This window comes from Pantherophis guttatus, chromosome 8, assembly GCF_059756535.1.
Source record: "Pantherophis guttatus breed Tessera chromosome 8, ASM5975653v1, whole genome shotgun sequence".
In the NCBI taxonomy this organism is placed as follows: Eukaryota; Metazoa; Chordata; class Lepidosauria; order Squamata; family Colubridae; genus Pantherophis; species Pantherophis guttatus.
The window spans coordinates 18,457,249-18,479,548 of record NC_142070.1 but is presented as its reverse complement, the minus strand read 5'-3'; the positions used below and the strand labels follow the sequence as shown (position 1 = coordinate 18,479,548).

The 22,300-nt window shown below is 37.9% G+C and overlaps 1 protein-coding gene across 4 annotated transcripts in view; it reads left to right on the top strand.

Moving 5' to 3' along the window:
* The window catches only part of UNC5C (unc-5 netrin receptor C), a 377,791-nt gene that overhangs the window by 339,175 nt on the left and 16,316 nt on the right, over positions 1-22,300 (top strand). For all 4 annotated transcript variants that reach the window (XM_034440510.3, XM_034440509.3, XM_034440508.3 and 1 more), the window contains 3 exons: positions 5,429-5,662; positions 11,481-11,630; positions 13,412-13,576. In XM_034440510.3, the coding sequence (XP_034296401.1) occupies positions 5,429-5,662; positions 11,481-11,630; positions 13,412-13,576 (549 nt within the window). The remainder of the gene's footprint in view (positions 1-5,428; positions 5,663-11,480; positions 11,631-13,411; positions 13,577-22,300) is intronic.

The window sequence follows — 22,300 nt, the reverse complement described above, 5'->3', positions numbered from 1 at the left end:
TTGGTATGTTAGAGGGGAAAAAGTATGATTCATGTCAAAAATATCAAATAAGAATTAACGCCATCAGTATTAAGCAGATTTCAGATAGATAAATGGGTTTTTAAAAAATTCTGAATGTTTATTAGAAGTTGGTATTGCTTGGAGCATTTCTTTTCTTTCTGGAACACCTTTGGTCATTTTAAGCCCTTTTCTTAATTCATAAACTCTTAAAAGCATGAAGGAGAAATAGGAGCTATCTAGTTATACTCCATATACATTTGATTCTTCCATCTTGATATGGAAAGTTTGAAGAGGAATGTAATGATATTCATATGAACACTAGCTGGGCTGGCTTGAGCTAAATTTTAAATTGGTTTTAAATTGGGTTGTTTTAATTTACGGCCAGAATATCTAATTATTTTAATACTGTTTTTTAAATTTTGTATGCTTTGTTTTTACTTAGGCTGTGCACCGCCCTGAGTCCTATTTGGAGAAGGGCGGTATAGAAATTTAAACAAATAAATAAATAAATAAATAAACACTACAGCCTTTTATGAACTTGAAAATTTTGATATAGTCCCAGAGATAAGACCCGATCAAACAAAATACAGTGATCACATTCAACCAAGTATTAAAACAGTTCTTCTTTAGACTTTCCCTATCAATAACACAAATGTAAAAGTGGCACATCTGGTTCAGACATTTCCATCTTAAATAATTTATGATTACTTGAAATGTTTTTATCTTTTTTATAATCTAACATTAACTTTATACTTGAAAGTCACTGGAAAAAAAGATAAGGTATGATTGGGCTTTCTTTTTTTAAAAAAAAGCCAGTTTTATAGTATTAATAACTCTTTTTATCTATTTAGTGGTGCTAAGTGGTTGGAAATGTGACCAAACAGGTTTTGTATGAAAGAATATAGGTAGTCTTTAACTTATGGCCACAACTGAGCCAGTATTTCTGTTGCTAAGCAAGACAGTTGTTAAGTGAATTTTGCCCCATTTTATGGCCTTTCTTACCACAATCGTTAAGTGAATGCACTGGAGTTGTTAAATTAGTAACATAGTTGTTAAGTGAATCTGGCTTCCCCATTGATGTTGCTTCTCAGAAGGTCAGAAAAGGTAATAACATGACCCCGGGACACCAATACCATCATAAATATGAGTCAGCTGTCATGCATCTGAATTTTGATCACGTGACCATGGGGATGCTGCAATGGTCGTAAGTGTGAAAAATGGTCTTTCCCCCTCTCTCCCCAGTGCTGTTGTAACTTAATGAACTGTTATAAGTGGAGGACTACAATCTGCATGTTGCTTTGCAATAGGCACCTGCTTATAAATCTGTACCTTCCTTAAAGTAGTCAGCATTGTTTTGCTGTTAGTTTGGGGACATGCCTGGTTAATATTGTACTAATTTGCTAAACCTAGCAGTTCGAAAGCACGTAAAAAATGCAAGTAGAAAAATAGGGACCACGTTTGGTGGGAAGGTAACAGCTCCGTGTGCCATTGGCGTTTAGTCATGCTGGCCACATGACCACAGAGATGTCTTCGGACAGTGCTGGCTCTTCGGCTTTGAAACGGAGATGAGCACCGCCCCGTAGAGTCGGGAGCGACAAGCACATATGTGCGAGGGGAACATTTACCTTTACCTTTATACTTATTTGCTAAAGAAAAACATACTGTTTCCTTTTAGATTTACTCCTGGTAGCATATTGATATGAAAAAAGGAAAACATAGGTGTTGCAATTCTGTCAAAAATCTGACCTTTTTTTTTTTGTATAATTACTTTTTGTAAAATGCATTTGACATAATAATTTGAATTGTTTGCTACTTGTATAGCAATAGCAACTGAATAAAACACCAGATACTCCAGTTCTAAAATCATGTCTAGGCTTTAATATACTGGTTTTATATTTAAATATTTGCTTTGTTTCCATTAATATTCCATATGGAAATATGTTCCATATTTCCATTAATGTTCAGAATATAAAGCAATGGAGTTGTAAAATAAACAGCTTGCTTTATTCACTATCTAGAAACTAAACTTACAAAATTGAGAACCTAAATTGTCACTGGAGTAGCCATTCTTTGCTTAACTTCACATAAGATCTTTATAGATGCCCCTTTGAATATGAAGGATATTACTACGGTATATGTGGAGTTGTTTTATCCATGTTATTTTTAATGTTGATAGCTACCTTGAGTACTGTACATACAGAAAAACAGGAGATAAACTAAAGTATGTGTGTACTTGCATACACACTCAACATACATAAACTGAACACTTGTTGACTGAGGGTATCTTGACAAGTGATCAAATCTTGTCAGGTAAATTTTTACAATAGGTTTTTTATTTCTTGCTTCTTGTATGGGGATTTGACAGTAGAGAATGTCCTAAAAGCTCTTTCAAACACTAGTTCTGTGATAAGATATGTATTATACTTATCTTGGAAGACCTTGTATTTAAGAATATCTAATGCTTCCTGCTTGCATTGATTATCAGTTTCTGGGCCCAGTTAAGGAGTCATGATCATTTTCTCCATTTGTACTGAGCAGTATTTTTGTGAAATACTTTTACTATCTAAAGTAAGATATATGGAAATTACATTTAGAGATTTCATAGTACTGTCATCCTGCCTAGGGAGCTCTATTTGGTAGACTCTTTTCTGTTTATTTTTTCTTGCTTTTGATCAAGTTAAGATTCATGTCATGTTTTCCCTTTGATGTTTTACCATGCTATTAACTTTTATCTGTACACGATGTTTCGTTATTTTCTACACCTTTGATTTCAGTATTGAATATTCTTGTAAACCATTTGGAACACTTTGCTATGAAAGAATATCAAACATTACATATATAAAAATAAGGATCCACATTTTATTTCCAATTTATCAAACATCAAACCTAGGAAAACTCTTGCTGATATGGTCAGAATTGGGTTATATGTACTCATTATTTTGGTTCAGTCTATTGTTGTACATGTGAGCATGCAATCTTGAACAAGCTTCTGACACCATGTATTATTCCTCTTTGTGGCCTGTATGCAACACCCACTTGGGTGTTATATCTGCATTGAGTTTCAGGCAAGTATACCAGTACTCTTCAAAACAGATTTTTTTTCACATGATGCTTGGTCCCATTGTATACGTTTAAGAGATGTTCCTACTTCTTCCTCTGTTCCTTTTCAAGTGCTACACAAGCAACAAGATAGGAAATTTTCTTGTGTATGTTTTCTCCTTCTGTTTGTCCTTCTCTATATCCTCTTCCGTAGAAGACAAACAGGAAGATGAAGATATTCTCATATGGGCTGTTTTTCATGCCTTTTAGCTACAGTACATCAGTCTCCTACCTAACTGTAGGGTTTGAGCAATGAAAGCACACTTTCATAAGTACACTTGCATGTGATGGCACATTCAATACCCAGTGCAAATGCATTTTTCTGTTGCCAATGTTGCCTTATTTTGACACGGGGATATTTTTTTTTCAGTTATAGAAAAGTTATGGGAGTGCCTCTTTTGTGACTGATCTGGTTGGGTCTAGACCAGTGGTAGGTTTCTACTGGTTCGCCCTGGTTCGGGCGAACCAGTAGTGGCAGTGGTGGGAGGCTCCGCCCACCCACAGAAGCGCTGCGTGCAAGTGAAGCGAATGTGCACACACACACGCTCCCGGTTCCGAACCGGTAGCGAAGGTAAGTGGAACCCACTACTGGTCTTGACATCCTTAAAGCATTAGTGATCATGATAGTTTTCATCTCCTTGGTTTCCAGTGTCATGATCAGAGAGATCAGCAATCTGTTAGAACTCAACTAACAGTCAGCAACAAATTGGCACTAAATAAAGGTCAACAGAATTCAAGGGGGGAGGGCTGGACTTGGATCTCTTCTGGCAACACAAAGTCTCTAAACTGATGATGCATTTAACTCTGCCTCCATTTCTCTTCTACACAATCCCAGCAAAGTTAGACCCCACTTCAACCTGTTCACATCGCGCCCATGCATGCTCTTCTGCGCATGTGCAGAAGCTTCTGCGCATGCACAGATCACCTAGGATGACGTCCGGGTCAGTGAGCAGAGCATTCTGCCAGTTTTACTACTGGTTCTTGCGAACCGGTCCAAACCGGGGACAACCCACCACTGATCTATATGCTTATTCTCTCCCTATTTTTAATGCCATTCTGATTTTCTTTCCTTCCATTGAGAACTCCTCAAGGCAGATGAGTTTTGAAAGTGCCAACGCAATTGTTTTATAGCTTGGCCAGCAATGGTTGGTAAGATCTCATTACTGATTACCTGTTTCTTCCTATTCTTCAGGAAGGATGGTGTCACTTTGCATACATGCAAGATCACCTTGTTATCCTCAACAAAGGAATTTTAAGTCTTTCCCCAATTCAGGAAACATTGAACCTAGTGATTCATTTATAAGATCAAGATTACTAGGTACCTTACTTTGAGGCAACAGGAAAAATGTTCATGAATTTGATATTTCAGTGGTCTTCCCCATTATCACTGCATATCTGATAGCTGTCTTTGGGTATCTACATTTCCAGATTCTCTAACCAGTTTGCCTTCCTTTAAGGTCTTTAATCAAATGGGAAGTATCTTTCTAATATTTGAAAGTACCTTTTATATGAGCTAATGCTGAACCTCTAATTATAGCTGTTTTTCTTTTTCTCTCTAATTTTTGCCCATTTTCCTCATTCAGATTTGTTCAGATGTATATCAGGGGTGTCAAACTCACGGCATCACAGCGGCCATCACCTGACGTATTGGAATATTGGGACTTTTTTTCCCTTCGCTAAACCGGGCGTGGGCGTGGCCAGAGCATGACACATCCAGCCCATGGGCCAAGAGTTTGACAGCCCTGATTGTATATGGTTCTGCTTACACCATTCTTGGCAAATGTCAATTTCCATCTTTATTTGTCTCCATGTTAAAATTATTATATATTTGTAATGTATATGTCATGATACTTATTATTGTAACTTATTGAGTGAATATTTCTCGTTAATGAAATATGAATGTATGCTTTTATTAAAACTTTGGATTTGAATCCTTGCATGGAAAAGTGTTAACTGCTTCAAACATACAGTAATTTAATTTGCTTCTGAAAATCAAAATAAGTTGGGGCCACCCATACTTGAAATATTAGTAAAACTAATAAACTATATTAATTATATATTTTATAAATAATAGTCAAATATAGAGTAAATAAGTGAGCAAGTATTTTGAAAGCTAGTATATATCCCTGATTTATTTGAATTCTATTTTCTGAAACACACTTCGCTTGATATCAATTACTCTCAGATTTCTCCAAATACTTTAAATGTATCCATGGTATTGTAACTGGAAAAGCAATACTATTGCCTGAATAATATGCACTGATGTACTGATGTCAACATTGTCCAAGCCTTTAAATTGTTCTTATTCGATTGTCTTTGATCTTTTAAGGATGTTGTAGCAGTTGGAGAAGAAAACTTCACTACTCCATGTTATATCCAGTTGGATCCAGAGGCATGCCATATACTCACAGAAACTCTTAGCACCTATGCCTTAGTAGGGCAGTCAGTCACCAAAGCAGCCACAAAACGTCTGAAGTTGGCCATATTTGGGCCACTGATCTGCTCATCCTTGGAATACAACATCCGTGTCTACTGTCTGGATGACACCCAAGATGCCCTCAAAGTAATTTTCATTTTTGATATCATCATGCTCTCCCTTTCATCCTCCATTTCTTGTTTTTGCTATTACTCTCATTATTATTATATCTTGCCACCAAGAGCCATGGTGGCAACAATGGTTAGAATGCAGTACTGCAGGTTACTTCTGCTGACTGCCGGCTGACTGCAATTTGGCAGTTTGAATCTCACCTGGCTCAAGGTTGATTCAGCTTTCCATCCTTCCAAGGTCAGTAAAATGAGGACCCAGATTGTTGGGGGCAATATGCTGACTTTGTAAACTGATTTGAAAGGGCTGTGAGACACTGTGAAGCAGTATATAAGTCTAAGTGCTATTGCTATTATTATTATTATTATTATTATTATTATTATTATTATTATTATTATTATAGCATTGGTGCGGCGGCTTAGAGGTGGAGCTCTCACCTCACAATCAGGAAGCTGTGGGTTCATTGACGATCATGTTGGTAATCCTGTTTTTATCAACAGCCGCATGAAAAAGTGCTGCTGAGTTTTGTCCAAACCAGTCCCTTAGGTTTTGAAGCCATGATGTTCTTCTGCCTGGACCTCATTTGCCTTCAATCTTTTCCTGGAGGATTAAGTGAAGGATGCCATATTTTTCTGGGTGTCGCATCACACGTCCAAAATATTCTAACGTTTGCTTTTTAATGGCTTTGATTATTTCCCTTTGCTTTCCCAGGTGGCTTATCACGTCCTCATTTGTGATTTTGTTAAGCCAGTTTATACGTAACAGTATAATATATCTGCTGAATAAAATTCCGCATTGGCGACAGGAATGGCATCCAGCCAGTAAACACTGAGATTAAGGGGTCATTAAAAGGACATGATGATTGCTTTAATATTTACTTTTGGACTTTACCTTTGCTTGCTTGCAAATGTCCACCAATCTGTTTTATAAGTAAGACAAAAAAAATGCAGATTAAAATGTAACAATGACCTTTTCATCGTCATTTCCCCCATATTATAAGCTAATTCTGTTCCCAGAATACCTTATTCTTTTGTTTACCTGCCATGTAATCTGGATTCCACAATATTTGCATTAGGAAAAGGCCATAAGGTGCTCAAAAACTTAATTGCTGGCTCATGTATTTTTGATGCAAAGTGCCAGCTCCCCAGAGGAACAAAACATATAAATGCCTCTTTGTAAATACTTTATAATGATAAAAGAACCTCCAGGGTTGTTAATGCAATGCCTGCTGTTGTATTGCTTAGTTAGATAACTTTGTCTGCAGTGTTTGCACTGAGAATTTGCAACATAAGTGATCCAACGTTGGTGCTTTCTGTATTCCTACACACAATCTTATCCATTCATGTGAATTCAACTCAAGGGTTTCCGCACCAAGAGGTAGCAATAGCACTTAGACTTACATACCGCTTTACAGTGCTTAACAGCCCTCTCTAAGCGGTTTACAGAGTTAGCTTATTGCCCCCAACAATTTGAGTCCTCATTTTACCCACCTCGGAAGGGTGGAAGGCTGAGTCAACCTTGAGCCTGGTGAAATTTGATCTGCCAAATTGCAGACTGCCGGCAGGCAGCAGAAGTAGCCTGCAGTACTGCACTCTAACCACTGCGCCACCGCGGCTCATCAGATACAGCTTATCACCTCTTTTGTCATTGGAATCTATGGGTGCAGTTATAATCTCCATCATTAAGCACAGCATTATTGATATCTGAGTCTTTATTTGTAGGTTGTCTATTAAGTGGATTTTTCTGAACGGGTTTACATAAGGATTTAGTAAATATATCCATAAAGTCTTCCTAAAACTGAATTGTTGTGCATTGCTTGCAAATCCATGTGACTCCAGCTGCCATTGGCAATGCCTTTTATAGAATAGAACAAATTATTACTGTTGTTATTACTATTGCACCGCTAGTAATAGTGGTAGTAGTACACTCTGATAATACGCCATTTACATTTCATGTCTCAGTTGATACAGTGGTTGGGGTGTGTAACATAATGGGTAACGGTTTGATTTCTGCAACTGTTTTAAACACAATAAGGAAACGTTTGATACAACTGTAAAGTAGAAGAGAATATCTGTAATTCAGTGTTCGCTGCGTAGTCCTTGGTGCTTTCATTATGATGTTATCTAGTGGGGTAATGAAATGTGTACAAACAAACAACCAAGCTCAGAAACCAACAAAGACTCCACAGAACAATAAAAACAAGTCATATACACGTTTAAAGGCAAAGGAAATAGCTTTTAAAAAATCCTCTTTAGTCTGGCACCTTACAACAGCAATTTTAGGGCTTAATAGTGTTTCAAAAACGCACAGCCCCTATTTGAATAGAAACAATAGACCAAACCTGATAGTACCATAGGACCTTAAACTTTTACAAACAATTATCTGCCTGTAGCAATGGAATACATTGCTGGCAAAACTTTTCTGAAGCACATGTGGTTTCTTTGGGCAGTATCTGGTGGTTAGAAAATGACTGCATTTTATTCATTAGAATATTATTGCTTGCATCTCAAACTCATTAAAAGGGGATTAAGTTCTAAGCAGTGTCAAGGTTTTAGTCTCCCAGAGATAAATTATTTTTTTCTTATCTGCCCATTTTGGCCCACAGAATCGGTAGGCGTGTTTCCTCGTACTCCCCAGATTTTTTTATGTGCAAACAAATGTCTTCTGGGAATTAGTAATAGAGGCAACTAAGCTGCAGGCTTATGCAAGGAAATCTGTGAAGCTGTTCCAAAGTTTTTTGGGTTTTCCATGGAGCCAAATGGTTTTTTAGGAATTTAGGTACTTAATATAGATACACATCCTATTTTTTTAATGTTGCATTCATTAATATATAAAAGAGTATAATATATAATAATATGCAAGTTAATGTACTCCAATCTGATTAAATAAATCCAAAGCTTACTTTATATAGCCTTATCCTGGGATTGAGTAGCATAAAAGCCCCCTGTCATACTTTACCATACATTTGACCAGGCAGGACAACACAAGCATTATGAAACATTTGGCAAGCCATAGTACATTCCAGGAGTGTTGTGCATAGCACCAAGGAGACCTTCAAGCAAACTTCCATAAACGTGTATCCAAACAGCAGGTCCATTTATAGCTGTTTTTAGTACTGTAACACGAGATGAAAGTAAGGATAGGTGTCTCAAAAGAAGTTAGCAGTACAGTTGCCTACTTATTCTAGTTTTATGTCAAACATGTGTTTGACAAAAAAAAACAAGACAGCACCATACAAACACTGTGAGGCGTTCAGATTAAATCAGCCTTCTGAAACTTACAACACTACATGTTTCTTTTGAGCAAGTTGAAACATGCTAAAATTGTTTTGAACTTTAGTAAAAAGAAAGGAAGGAAGAGAGAGAGAGAAAGAAAGAAAGAAAGAAAGAAAGAAAGAAAGAAAGAAAGAAAGAATATTATTGTTGTTATGTTGGTTGCATGGTCAACCAGATGTTCAGAGTGGACCTGGAATTTTGCATTTTAATGGAGCCTGACACTACCAAGTCGTTCCCAAGGATCTGGGATAGGCAGATACAGTATTGGTGATGTAAAGGTATTGTCTCAGAATACAAGCTATTCCAAGTAAAATTGCTTATTATTATTATTACATAATTATTAATAGTGTTACCTAGTCAGCGTTGATGATTCAAACGGGATTTGAATCTAATCCTTCCTACATGTAATCTAATTCATTAACCAAGAAAAAACTTTACTCTTTCTGTGATCTATTGCCTTATTCGCTCAGGAAAAAAAATCCCTAATGTCAAATTTTCCAAATTTTAGAGGAAGAAAAAGCAAGGAAAACCTTAAAATGTTCATTCCGTTGCTTGTAACATGAAACTAGAAATACTGTCTATCCATATTCCTTTCAAGCTTGTATTGAATTGCTTTGAAACGTTGAGTAGGATTACTAGATAAGAATGATCACAGTGTTATTAAATTTTCCTGGTTAAGTGAATCTTAATTATGCACAACAGTATGAGGAATATATCAGTGAACTACCATAAGGAGATACAGCGAATTTTTCTTCTCACAACTCAGGAATATAATTTGGGTGTAATTAACATTGATAGCGATCAAATTATTATTGTTGCTTTGGTTTTTAGGCATCTTCACAAGATAATTAAGGTGTTCTTGGAATAAGCTAAAACTGACTGGCAGAGTATAATTCTAAAAGCTTTCTAATTAGCGTCCGGTCGACCCCCCCCCCCATTTAAATGCAAACACCATTTTGACTTTAAGAATTGTCAGGTTAGTTGGAGACAACAGCCTTCTCAGTTATGCTAAATAGTTTGTAAGCATGATCTTATATGTTGAAGAAAAGACATATTTTCCTTTCTTTTATGTGTGGAGTGTGCATGCGTACACCAGGCTGAGGGTGGGGGTGGGACTGTGGATGTGTAAAATCCAATCAATGAACTAACAGGACTGCATCAGGGGTGGGTTCTACTTACCTTTACTACTGGTTCACAGTGGGGCTGCACGCGCGCTCTTCTGCGCGTTTTGATGACATCAGGGTCGGTGGGCAGGACCTCCTGCTGGTTTTACTACTGGTTCTATAGAACCGGTGCGAACCGGGGGCAACCCACCACTGGACTGCACGTGGAGATGCTCACGTAGCACCTATCTGGAAGTCTCTGAAATGGTTACATTTTCCAGGACCAAAGATGAGTTTGGTTCCAGGAGTTGTGACAGGTGTTACATATGTGCCCTACAGTCCCTTTTTACCTTCATTTATGAAGTGCAGCATTGCTCCTCTAATTATGATTTTAGTAGGAAGGAAGGGAGTCTTCCTCTGCTTTGGATTATTACTGGTGATGTAAGAAAGTTCAGCCTTGTACAGAAAAAAGATTTGTCTGCTGATGAACATTCAAATAGAAATTACATTAATTTTGATTTGTGGAATCAATTTGCAAAATCATTGTAAATATGCAGTATAATTCATCCTATCAGGTACTTCCTGTTTGAATCAGAATTTGTTGTTGTTAGTTGCGAAGTCATGTCCGACCCATCGCGACCCCATAGACAACGTTCCTCCAGGCCTTCCTGTCCTATACCATCCCCGGAGACCATTTAAGCTCACGCCGACTGCTTCAGTGACTCTACCCAGCCACCTCATTCTCTGCTGTCCCCTTCTTCTTTTGCCCTCAGTCTTTCCCAGTATTAGGCTCTTCTCCAGTGAGCCTTCAGTGTACAGAACAGAAGACTAAACTTAGAGCAATGAGATCTGGGTTCAAATCTCCTTTCATCTATAAAACAGAGTACCGTAGCTAATAACATTGTTTCAGAGATATAGTTGGTGAGTATTTCTGGTGGATATTTCAGCGATACAGCTGATGGGGTTTTTCTGCTGTAGCCCTTAGAGAATCTTCCCTCAGAATGGGTCCAACCCTATTGACATTTTGCAAAGCTTTAAAGAGTTGTCTATGTAGCTGGGCTTGGAACTCCTAATGTATTTAGGGCCCCCTTACTTGGTTTTACTATTAGTTGATTAATCATCACTGCTGCTGTACATCACTGTACGTATATCACTCGTACATCACAGTACGAATTTATTTTCTGAGTTTTTTATTGTTTTAATATTTTATTATTTTAATATTTAATATTTTTTTAATGTTTTAGAATTGTAAGCCACCCAAAGTCACTTGGCTAAGTGGGTGCTATAAAAAATGATGAATGAATGAATGAATGAATGAATGAATGAATGAATGACTAATTTATGTGATCTTCAGCTTCACAAAACAGACTAGGTGCACCACTTTGTTTTAATTTATTTCTTATCAATGATTCTTTTAATACCATGCTAAATATATTTTGTCTTTCTTCCAACATTCAGGAAGTGCTGCAGTTGGAGAGGCAAATGGGCGGACAATTATTGGAGGACCCAAAGGCTTTACATTTTAAGGGTAGCACTCATAATCTTCGCTTATCTATTCATGATATTACTCATTCCCTATGGAAGAGTAAACTACTAGCAAAATACCAGGTAAGAATTGCCAAATTCTATAAGAATTCATGAGCCCTCTTGCAATATTAAGCATCATCCAGTATTTCAAAGTCAAATGGGAATACTGAAATTGCTGAATACTTGATAAGGATAAAAGAATGTTTAACACCTGCTGCTACCTTGTTTGGTTAAATGATTCTATTTGCATTGTTGGTATGTGTATTGGGGTTTGTATTTTTAAATGCTCATAAAGGATCTTGATACGGAATACACAGTAAACAGACCAGGTTCGCTGAAGATCTCAACCGGATAGCAATGGGATCTTTTTAAACTAGATGAAGGGTCAACCTAACAGCATATCCATTTCATTTAAGTAAGTGTAAACTGATGCATATTGAGGCAAAAGTATCACTAACTTCACATGCACACTAAGGGGTTGTGAGCAGTAGGTGAAAAAGAACTAGTGGGTTAATAGACTGTATGACTGACCCATGTATAATTAAGCTGCGGATGTCATTACCACAAGATGTGATGATAGCCACTAATTTAGGTACTTTTATTTTTAAAATGAATAGGGAAAACCAATAGAAGACAGATCTGCCAACTACTATTAATCTTGATGGCTCACTACTATCTGTTGTTTGAGAGTACTTTAGACTGAGACTCCTATATGCAATTATCCCGAAGTATAGTCGGCTAATGAGAATCAAAATGTCCCTTGGCCTAGTTCAACAGAACTATTCTTAAGTGTTGTACTCATTATAATTATTGAGAGGTGTACCATCATCTTTCCACAGATCTTGAACATTAGGTGAGAGAGCCAGTCTTGTGAGTGGTTAGAATCAGTGGAGGGATTCAACCAGTTCGCACCACTTCGGGAGAACCGGTTGTTAACTTTCTGAGCAGTTTGGAAACTGGTTGTTGGAAGAAATCATTAGGGCAGAGAACCGGTTGTTAAATTACTTGAATCCCACCACTGGTTAGAATTCTAGCCTATAAACTGGGAGACTGTGAGTTCTAGTCCCACTTTAGGCATAAAGCCAGATGGGTGACTTTGCACCAATTACTGTTTTGGCCCAAACTACCTCGCAGGTTTCTTGTTATGGGGAAAATAGAAGAAGTAGGAGTATAATGTATGTTCGCTGCCTTGCATTACTTATAAAATAATAAGGTGGGGTAAAAATGAATAAATAAAATTTGCAGTTGATGATTTATATAATGATCACAGAAACAATGAAGAAATGTATGATAGTATAGAAAATGATTGTATATGAAATTATATATATATAAACAACAAATGAAACACCTATAACATAGCTAGAATCTATCTACCTGCCTGCCCAGTTTCATTGCTCTTAATCCCAAGAATTAACCTCTTTTTTATAATGCAAATATTATATAACGATAGAAATCTATATGGGAATTTACATAAAAATGAAGTGGTGGGAATTTAATAAGTATCAGTTACATAAATCTCAGTTGTTTGGCATTAAGTTAAATTTAAGTTAGAAACTTTTTCTTGTTTTAGACTCTCAGATACCATTTGAAAGAATTGGGATTTCTATTCCCAGAATTCCCAGGCTATCGATAAAATTCTGGAGCATATTTGTCTGGAGAACAAACGTGCTAAATATATACTTACCTTAATTATGCATTTTATTATGGAACTATTACTCTCTTATTTCTTTCCATTCTACTCTTAACTATATTTCATCAATTATTACATTAACCTAGTCATGTGAGATTTACATTCCAACATAGATTTGACTAAGTGAAAAATAGGAAATTCATTTTTATTATCAGTGTTATTTCTTCTTCAGGAAATTCCCTTTTACCATATCTGGAGTGGATGTCAAAGAAATTTGCATTGTACCTTCACCCTGGAAAGGTTCAGCCTGAACACGCTGGAGTTGGTATGCAAACTCTGCATACGGCAGGTGGAAGGAGAGGGACAGATATTCCAACTCAACTGTGTGGTGTCTGAGGTGAGGCATCCCTCCACTCTCACTTTTCTCATGACTGGGTAAATCCTCAGAGGAAGATATTCATTGCCTTCAGATCAAAGAAATATTGATTGATTGATTGATTGGTTCGATTTATATGCTGCCCTTTTCCAGAGACTCAGGGCGGCTTACAATGTGTTAAGCAATAGCCTTCATACTTTTGTATATACCTGCTTAGTAGGGCTTTCACCCCCCCGCCCCCCCGCGGTGTTCTTTTTTATACAAAGTCAGCTTATTGCCCCCACAAACCGGGTTCTCATTTTACCTACCTCGAAAGGATGGAAGGCTGAGTCAACCTTGAGCCTGGTGAGATTTGAACGAAGTAATTGCAGGCAGCTGGTGTTACTTAACAGTGCTTTAGTCTGCTATGCCACCAAGGCTCTTAGCGTAGAAACTGAGAGTATGCAAAAGTTCTTGATTTGACCAACTAGGATTGACGTGTGTTATTGTTTCATTGAAGTTAATGAAATAAAACCATCAAGCAACATGACAGAAGGATGATTTTGTCTGGAAATGCTTTTATATAATGAACACATAAGGAAAGGAAAGATAATATTGGCAGGAGAGAAACAAGGGTTTGTCTAAGGCTGAAAGACAGTTGTTCCGTTATATAACTTCACTTTTCCCATGAAGGTTTTCAGCACAACTGAGATGTTAAATTTAGATGTTCCATTGCCATTTCTGATATGCAGCAATTTCTGCTAGTTGCAGCCCCTCCTATATAGAGATGGCCTTGGTGACTGTTATCCATAGTAGGGTAACATTGAGATTTGCCACTATTCACCACTATTGCAATTCAGATTTGTCTTATGCAGATCTGACTGCACACTAGCATAATCAGTAAAAAAATGCCATAGTGTTAAGTTGACCACGGACAATCCAATTTGTTTGGGGAGTTTTAATTCAGACTTAAACCTGAGCAGTGGAATGGATCTCTTGGCTGTGATGGGATAAAAGCAGGGCGATGGGATAAAAGCAGGGCGACCCTTATTAAAATGTAATTTTATTTTGAAAGTGTTTTAAGTCCTGCCATTGTTGCTATACAATCGGGACAAAAAAAAATGATCCTTTTCATTTCTATCTCCCAGAATGAAGTGCTAGCCTTAAAAATCACTTCCTTGGCCTTCTTTTTGCTTCATGCAGTGGCAGAATGGGTGCTCTCTTTCTGACTTTCACTAGCCTTTTCAGTTAAAAACAACTCCAATGAAAGACCTCACTGACATTAATAAGGAATGATCCTGGAGTCTCAGCGCCATAGCAACCAACCATCAGTTTCGTTCTGCTGGCCATATCTCTGAGCCACACTGCTCCACCCCTGCTGGCTTTGGATGGTGTTTTTATTTCTGAGCCCAGCAGGTCTGTGTCATTCAATAACCGCACAACTCCAACAACAACCGGAGGAACAGAAATTCAGGATAGGAAAAAGACCCAGCGGTCCTTCTGATAAATGCTGCCTCTGTCTGCAAGTGCTGATGGGATAAAGAAAAAAAATGGATCAGACAGAGAAACAAATGAAAAGATTTTAAAAATCCCCCTTTTGTGGGCATTTTTGTTTCCTCAAAGGGGACAGTGGCATCAGTGTAAAGACTTTATGTGAGATTTAGTAAGGTTTATTTCATGATTCTGTTAACAGTGTAAGCTTCTATATGCAGCAGCGGCTAGGAAAAATGCTGATAAGGATTGCGTAGCAGCAGATGACACCATATCTAAAAATTATGATAGTGCAAAGTATTGACTGGAAGGGAAATGAGGAATAGGGAAGTAGCTTTTTTCTTCCTTGTCATCAAGGAGGAGTAGAAACACCCAAGAGCCATATCACAAACTTCTCACAAGTGTGTGAAGCCACTCAGAATGACATACATAGTGGTGTGTCTTTTTTGGAAAATATGTCTTTAATTGTATGAATGAAACAAATGTGCTTGCCAATCCTTACTACTGAAAACTATAGCGAAGATAGTGGATTTTAGGACGAGACCTTCTGTTCTACCACTTCTTACAATACTAAACAACACAGTATCAATAGTAGAGTCATTCAGGTTTTCTGGGTTCTGTAATCTCCCAGGATTTGAAACAGGCACCTAACATTAGAACCATCATTAAAAAGGCACAACAAAGAATGTTCTTCCTGTGTCAACTCAGAAAGTTCAAACTGCCCCAGGAGATGTTGATACAGTTCTACAGAGGAATTGTTGAGTCTGTCATTTGTACTTCTGTAACTGTCTGGTTTGGTACAACAACCAAACAGGACACCTACAGACTTCAATGGATAGTTAGGACTGCAGAAAAAATAACTGCAACCAGCCTGTCTTCCATTTAGGACTTGTATGTTGCGCCGGTCAGAATGAGAGCTGAGAAAATATCTACAGACCCCTCACATCCTGGACATAAATTGTTTCAACTCCTTCCCTCAGGATGCTGCTATTGGGTGTTGTATGTCAAAACATTAGACACAAAAATAGTTTTTTCCCTTGAGCCATCACTCTGCTGAACACCTAATTACCACAATACTATCCTATGTCTAAGGATATTTACCTATGTAGTATGTCTGTATTACTATTATCCTTGTTATCTTTTCTATTATTTTCTCCTTTTGGTATCTTATGATTATATTACTTGGTTGTTTGTATGTACACTGAGAGTTTCTGCATCAAAGACAAATTTTTATGTGACCAATAAAATATTCTATTCTATTCTATTCTATTCTATTCTATTCTATTCTATTCTATTCTATCCTATCCCATCCCATCCCATCCCATCCCATCCCATCCCATCCCATCCCATCCATCATAAATCACATAACTTTTGGTCATCTGCAATTATCTCTCTGTCAAGTGGACTTTTGGTGAAAACCAGAAATAATGAGCCACCATTCTCCAACTCATTTCATTATCGTCCCACGGATTTTACGGATTTATACCTTTAGTTATATTTTTAAAATCCATTTTCTGGTCTAGTGACCAATGACCTTGATGGATGTATTTAAATGTATTAAAATTCTAATCAGTGAATATAATTCTTGAAACTTATAACTTTGAAATCAGTGTAACTGGAACAAATCCTCAAGCTGGAAAAGTCTAAGAAGTTAAAAGTTATTTTGAATTATTTTAAAGCAATAACTAATCAAAGCTGATCATATAGGCATTCTCAAGATATTGGTGTAAATATTACAAAACATATGAAAAAGGTGGTCTAATTATTAAGTATGAGAATTAATTCTTCAGAAGGCCCTATTAGGTGGTTTTAAGTTTAAGATTTGATATGGTCAGATCATGAAGTCAAGTTAATTTTCATCTGATCATCGATCCTATCTCCTGGCTTCTGCTGAGACTCTATTTAGCAATAGTAATGTAGAACTTAAACTTATATAGTGCTTTACAGACACCCTCTAAGCGTTTTACAGAGTCAGCATTTTGTCCCCAACAATCTGGGTCCTCATTTTACCGACCTCGAAAGATGGAAGGCTGAGTCAACCTTGAGCCAATCAGGATTGAACTGCTGGCAGTCAGCAGAGCTAGCCTGCAATACTGAATTCTAACCACTGTGCCACCACAGGTCTATATTTATTATATTTATATATAATATTTATTTCTCAAGCAGTTAAAAGAAATCTGCAGAATTGCTGAACTTTTTTTTTTTTTGCCTTTCAGAAGAATCTCTGTTCATTTGTTCATTTTTTTTCTTAATCACCCTGAAAAAGCTATTATATTTTTATTTATTTATTTATTTATTGGAATTTGTCAAACAAAAACGAGAACAAGAATAAGAGAATAAGAGAATAAAAATACAATGACGATAGGCATGTTAGTGCACTTATGCACACCTCCTCTACTGACCACTTAAGTATGAAGTTATATATAAATTCATTAGAATAGCAGACTGGTTATATATTATAGGGCCGTGATGGCGAACCTATGGCACATGTTCCACAGGTGGCACACATAGCCATATCAGTGGGCACACCAGCTCAGCTCTGGCGCACATGTGCGCGCTGGCCAACTGATTTTCGGGCCTTCTGGGCCGACCAGAAGTAGGGAAACAGGTGTTTCCTGCCTCTGGAGGGCCTGGGGTGTGTGGGGAAGGCTCGTTTTTCTTTCTCACCTGGCTCCAGATTCTCTCTGTGCATCTGGGGAGGGTGAAAACAGCCTTTCCCATGCCTCTCTAGGAGTCTTTGGAGGCTGGGGACAGCAAAAAAGTCACTTCCTGTCCCACCGGGAGTTGGGAAATGGGCCATTTCAGATCTCCGGAGGGCCTCCGAGGGAGTGGGAAAGGCTGTTTTCGCCCTCCCCAGATGCACAGAGAGGATCTGGAGCCAGGTGAGAAAGAAAAATGGGCCTACTGGGCCATCACATGCTATGAGCAGGGGGGGAGGGGGGTTGCACATGCATGCACAGGGCAGGGCACATAGAATAATGGGTGTGGACACGCACACGCATGAACCTCCCCCACCCCACCCCCTCCTGGCACGCGATGGCAAAAAGGTTAGCCATCACTGTTATAGGGCATACAAAGTTGTGCCATTTTGTCCTTTATCTTAATTGCATTGTGGCATTTGAAAAGGAGAAAAAGCAACTATTTGCTTCACTCCACCAGAACGTACACTTGGGGGCATGAAGGGAGTGTCAGGATTTGAAGATTAAGTTTCCAGTTGGGAAAGCACAAACTTTACAATTCCTTTCAGTTGCTGCTTCCAACCACTATGGCAGACTCATTTTCACCTCAGAAAATCCATATTACATTATATAGTTGTCTTGTTGATGAAGTTCACCTTTCAAAAAGCAGTAACTGATTTTTGCACCAATGCTGTCATTGTATTATATTATTGAGATAGTCCTTTCCTATTGCTACAGTGTCACTTCCCTGTGAAGCCCAGACACCCAAATGCAATGCTACAGGCAAAGAAGCATCAATGTTTTGTTAATTTTTGTCGAATGAAAAATACTGGTGCTAATTTGATGAATGAATGAATTAGGAAAACCATTTCTAATTATATTTTGAAATGTTTTACCAGTTCTCATGGTTTTTTTTTTTTTCTGTTTTTGATTAAAATCAGAGCATAATAATTTCTGCCTACTCTCCTCTTAGGTTTCTACATGAAACAAGGATTGTGTCTAAATTATGACATGTCCACAGTGATGACATGCAGCAAACTTCACTCTTGCTCTCCTCCATCTGACACGAGTATGCAAGTCATGGTTGTGTCATGAAGTCGTGATATTTCATCATTTTCTTTTCTCCGTGGCTGTCTATGTCCCTTTTTGTCACTCTAAAATAGGGGTGACCAACCTTGTCAACTTTGAGACATGTGGACTTCAACTTCCACAATTCTGCAGCCATTCATGCTGGCCGGGGAATTCTGAGAATTGAAGTCCCAAAATTTTAAAGTTGACAAGGTTGGACACCTCTGCTCTAACAAGAACCCTTCCGTCTTCTCCATGTACACCCCTGCCCAATAATGTAGAATAACCAAGGAAGAGGATAAAGGTATCATTTGCTATTAACTTTGCTTTAGCGCCTTGAGAGAAAAGGCATTTTAAAGATTCTTTTTAGCCACTTCAAATTTTAGAGTACAGGAAAGCAATAAATTTTTTTAAAACATGGAAAGAAAGGGGTAATCAAGAGGGACATGGAAAAAGACCTCAGAAGTTTTGGTTGCCATGATGTAAAAAAGATGTGGAGACTCTAGAAAGAGTGCAGAGGAGAACAAAAAGATGATTAGGGGACTGGAGGCTAAAACATATAACGAACGGTTGCTGGAATTGGGTATGACTAATTTAATGAAAAGAAGGACTAGGTGTGACATGACATCTGTGTTCCGATATCTCAGGAGTTACCACAGAGAAGAGGGAGTCAAACTAGTCTCCAAAGCACCTGAGGGCAGGACAAGAAGCAATGGATGGAAAGTAATTAAGGAGATAAGCAATCTCAACTAAGGAGAAATTTCCTGTACAGTTAGAACAATTAGTTGTGAATGCTCCAAAACTGGAAGATTTTAAGAAGAGATTGGACAACCATTTATCTGAAATGTTTTAGGGTTTCTTGCCTAAGCAGAGGGTTGGGCTAGAAGACCTCCAAGATCCCTTCCAACTCTGTTGTTCTGTTAAGTGTTAAATAATTGAAAAAATGATAAAATCAGAGGATTGGAAATCTGTAGAGATTCTCAGTCATCCAGATCATGTTTGCAACTGGACTTTCTTGTTTTTTTCTTTGGAGACGTTTTGCTTCTCGTCCAAGAAGTTTCTTTAGCTCATCAGCTTCTTAGAGCTGAAAAAGTACCTTGGGGACAGAGGATCGGAAATGACATCTGGCCCGAACTTTTAAAATAATACAGTGGTACAATAATACAGTGGACCCTTTGAGCCCTTTGAAGAAGAGAAGAACATGCTAGAAAACCAGAGAATGAATTTGGCTTTTCAAGGTTGGCCTTTTTCTTACTTTTTGATTTGGCCGCTTTAAAGTCTAGTGTAGTGTTTCTCAACCTTGGCAACTTTAGGAGGCATGGACTTCGATTCCCAGAATTCAACTCCCAGCATGGCTGGCTGGAAATTTCTGGAAAGTCTATCCCTCTTAAAATTGCCAAGGTTTCAAAACACTGCTAGAGGCGCTGTAACCCAGCAGCCTGGCATCATTAGGCACATAATTCCTACTTTGCAAAGTCAGTAGCACCCACACGAAAAATTTGGCTGAGAGTATGCAAAATGCCTATCAGCCAGTAAAACTGGTCTTCCTTCTCTGCTATGGAATTTAGTCCAAGTAGGAATATGGGATCAGTCTTTATTGTTATAGCATCTATAAAACCTCATCCCTTTTCTATGTCCCTGAAATTCTTGCTGTCGTCTGTTTGGAAAAATTACTCTAGCAATTCTAATGTATAGAATATAGACTGTGAGTAATCACTTTGATCCAACCACATCCACCTATGTCAGGCTTCATTCACTACACAGGTGAAATTTATTTACATTCTCAGGTGTTGACTATACTGTGACACTGACAAGGTCTAACATTGGTTTTATTTGTCGAAATGAGTTCTGGAACACTGCTGTACTCAAACCTGTAGATGAAAAATAAAGAAACTGACATTCAAAGCAGATTCCTTTTTATTATTTAGTAGTTTACCAACAACATAACCTTTGCTTTGCTAGAGATAGAAGATCCTGAAACAATAAGTTTTTATTGGTTTCATCTCCTGTAAATGTCATCTAAGGTTTTCTTGTATGTGTGTGTGTGTGCATACTGTATATGTATTACCACAATACAGATTTTTGATAACACACTTCTGCTTCTACCCGGCTTATACATAATCTTGTTTTCCAAGCAGTATAGTACTTTTCTCAAGAAAAGAAGCAAAAAGCAATGACATAGTAGGGCTGTATTATAAAGGAGGAGGAAGTGGTGATGATAGTGTTTTACTCTTAATTTCCACATTTCTAAATGAATTGTCTCTAAATGGAGATAATTACACCTTGTAAATTGATTTGGAATATTACATCTTATGTGTCCATTAGTTATGGGAGCATTTTCAGGGTTATCAGGATTCCCAGAGTTGTGTTTACACTGTTATTTGTATTTCATTGGGGGGGGGGTATTTGGTTTCTCAATATAGTATAACCAATGGATTTCAAATCTTCATTATATTATGACATTTCCTGTTGCAGAAATGTCTTTTTTTTTTTTAAAGACTTGTGAATTTTATCTTTTATGGGCAAAAACAATCTGCAAAAATATAGTGATGATAGTAGCATTTTGGGCTGAAATATTTAGGCACTACTCTCACTGCAATTTTTAAATATCGTAACAAACTCTGCATACGTCCACCTATCATGTCTGAAGTATGATCTTACTTGTCCTTTTCTCAGCTTTGTTGATGCTTACCAATACTTTTGTTTGTGGGGAAAATGGGTGATTCCTAGGACTGAAGGAATTGTTCTATAATAGATTAGAACATGGTGAAATGCTACCGGTTTGCACTGGTAGTGGCGGCGGGTGGTTCAGAGAACCTGTAGCAGTGGCAGCGCAAGGCTCCACCTACCCACCCAGATGTCATTACCTCCTGGTTTTAACCAGGAAGTAACCTGTTTTTACCCTCTGGACATGCCCAGAAGGCTTTGCGTATGTGCAGAGGGTCCAAAATTACAGCACGCATGCAGGGCATGTACACTTCTGAATCGGTAGGGAAGGTAAGTAGATTTCACCCCTGGATTAGAAGATTCATCTATCTGGTTCAGGACTATGGCAATGACTGACATTAACTTTACAAATTTAAAGAGAGGAGTGTTGCCAACTCTGAAAAACCTACATGAAAAACCAGAATTAGAACCTTAAGCTTTTTACATTCAGCATTGATAGCAAGAGCATCTTTTGACCAAGGATTGTTCTCTAGCAGCAACACAGAGGAATTCTCTCAAGGGCAACACAAGGAATGATTTACTAGTGGTATTCAAGGATATGGACAGCATGGTGGCTTAGAGGTTAAGACACTGGGCTTGTTAGCTGTAAAGGCGACAGTTTGTATTCAAGACCCTAGCTCCATGCGACCGGGTGAGCTCCCATCCTTGACTCAGCTTTTGACAGCCTAGTAGTTTGAAAGCATGCAAATGCAAGTAGATAAATAGGTACCACTTCGATGGGAAGGAAACAGTGTTCTGTGACGTCATGTTGGCCACATGATCAAGGAAATGTCTCCGGACAGCACCAGCTCAACGGCCTTGA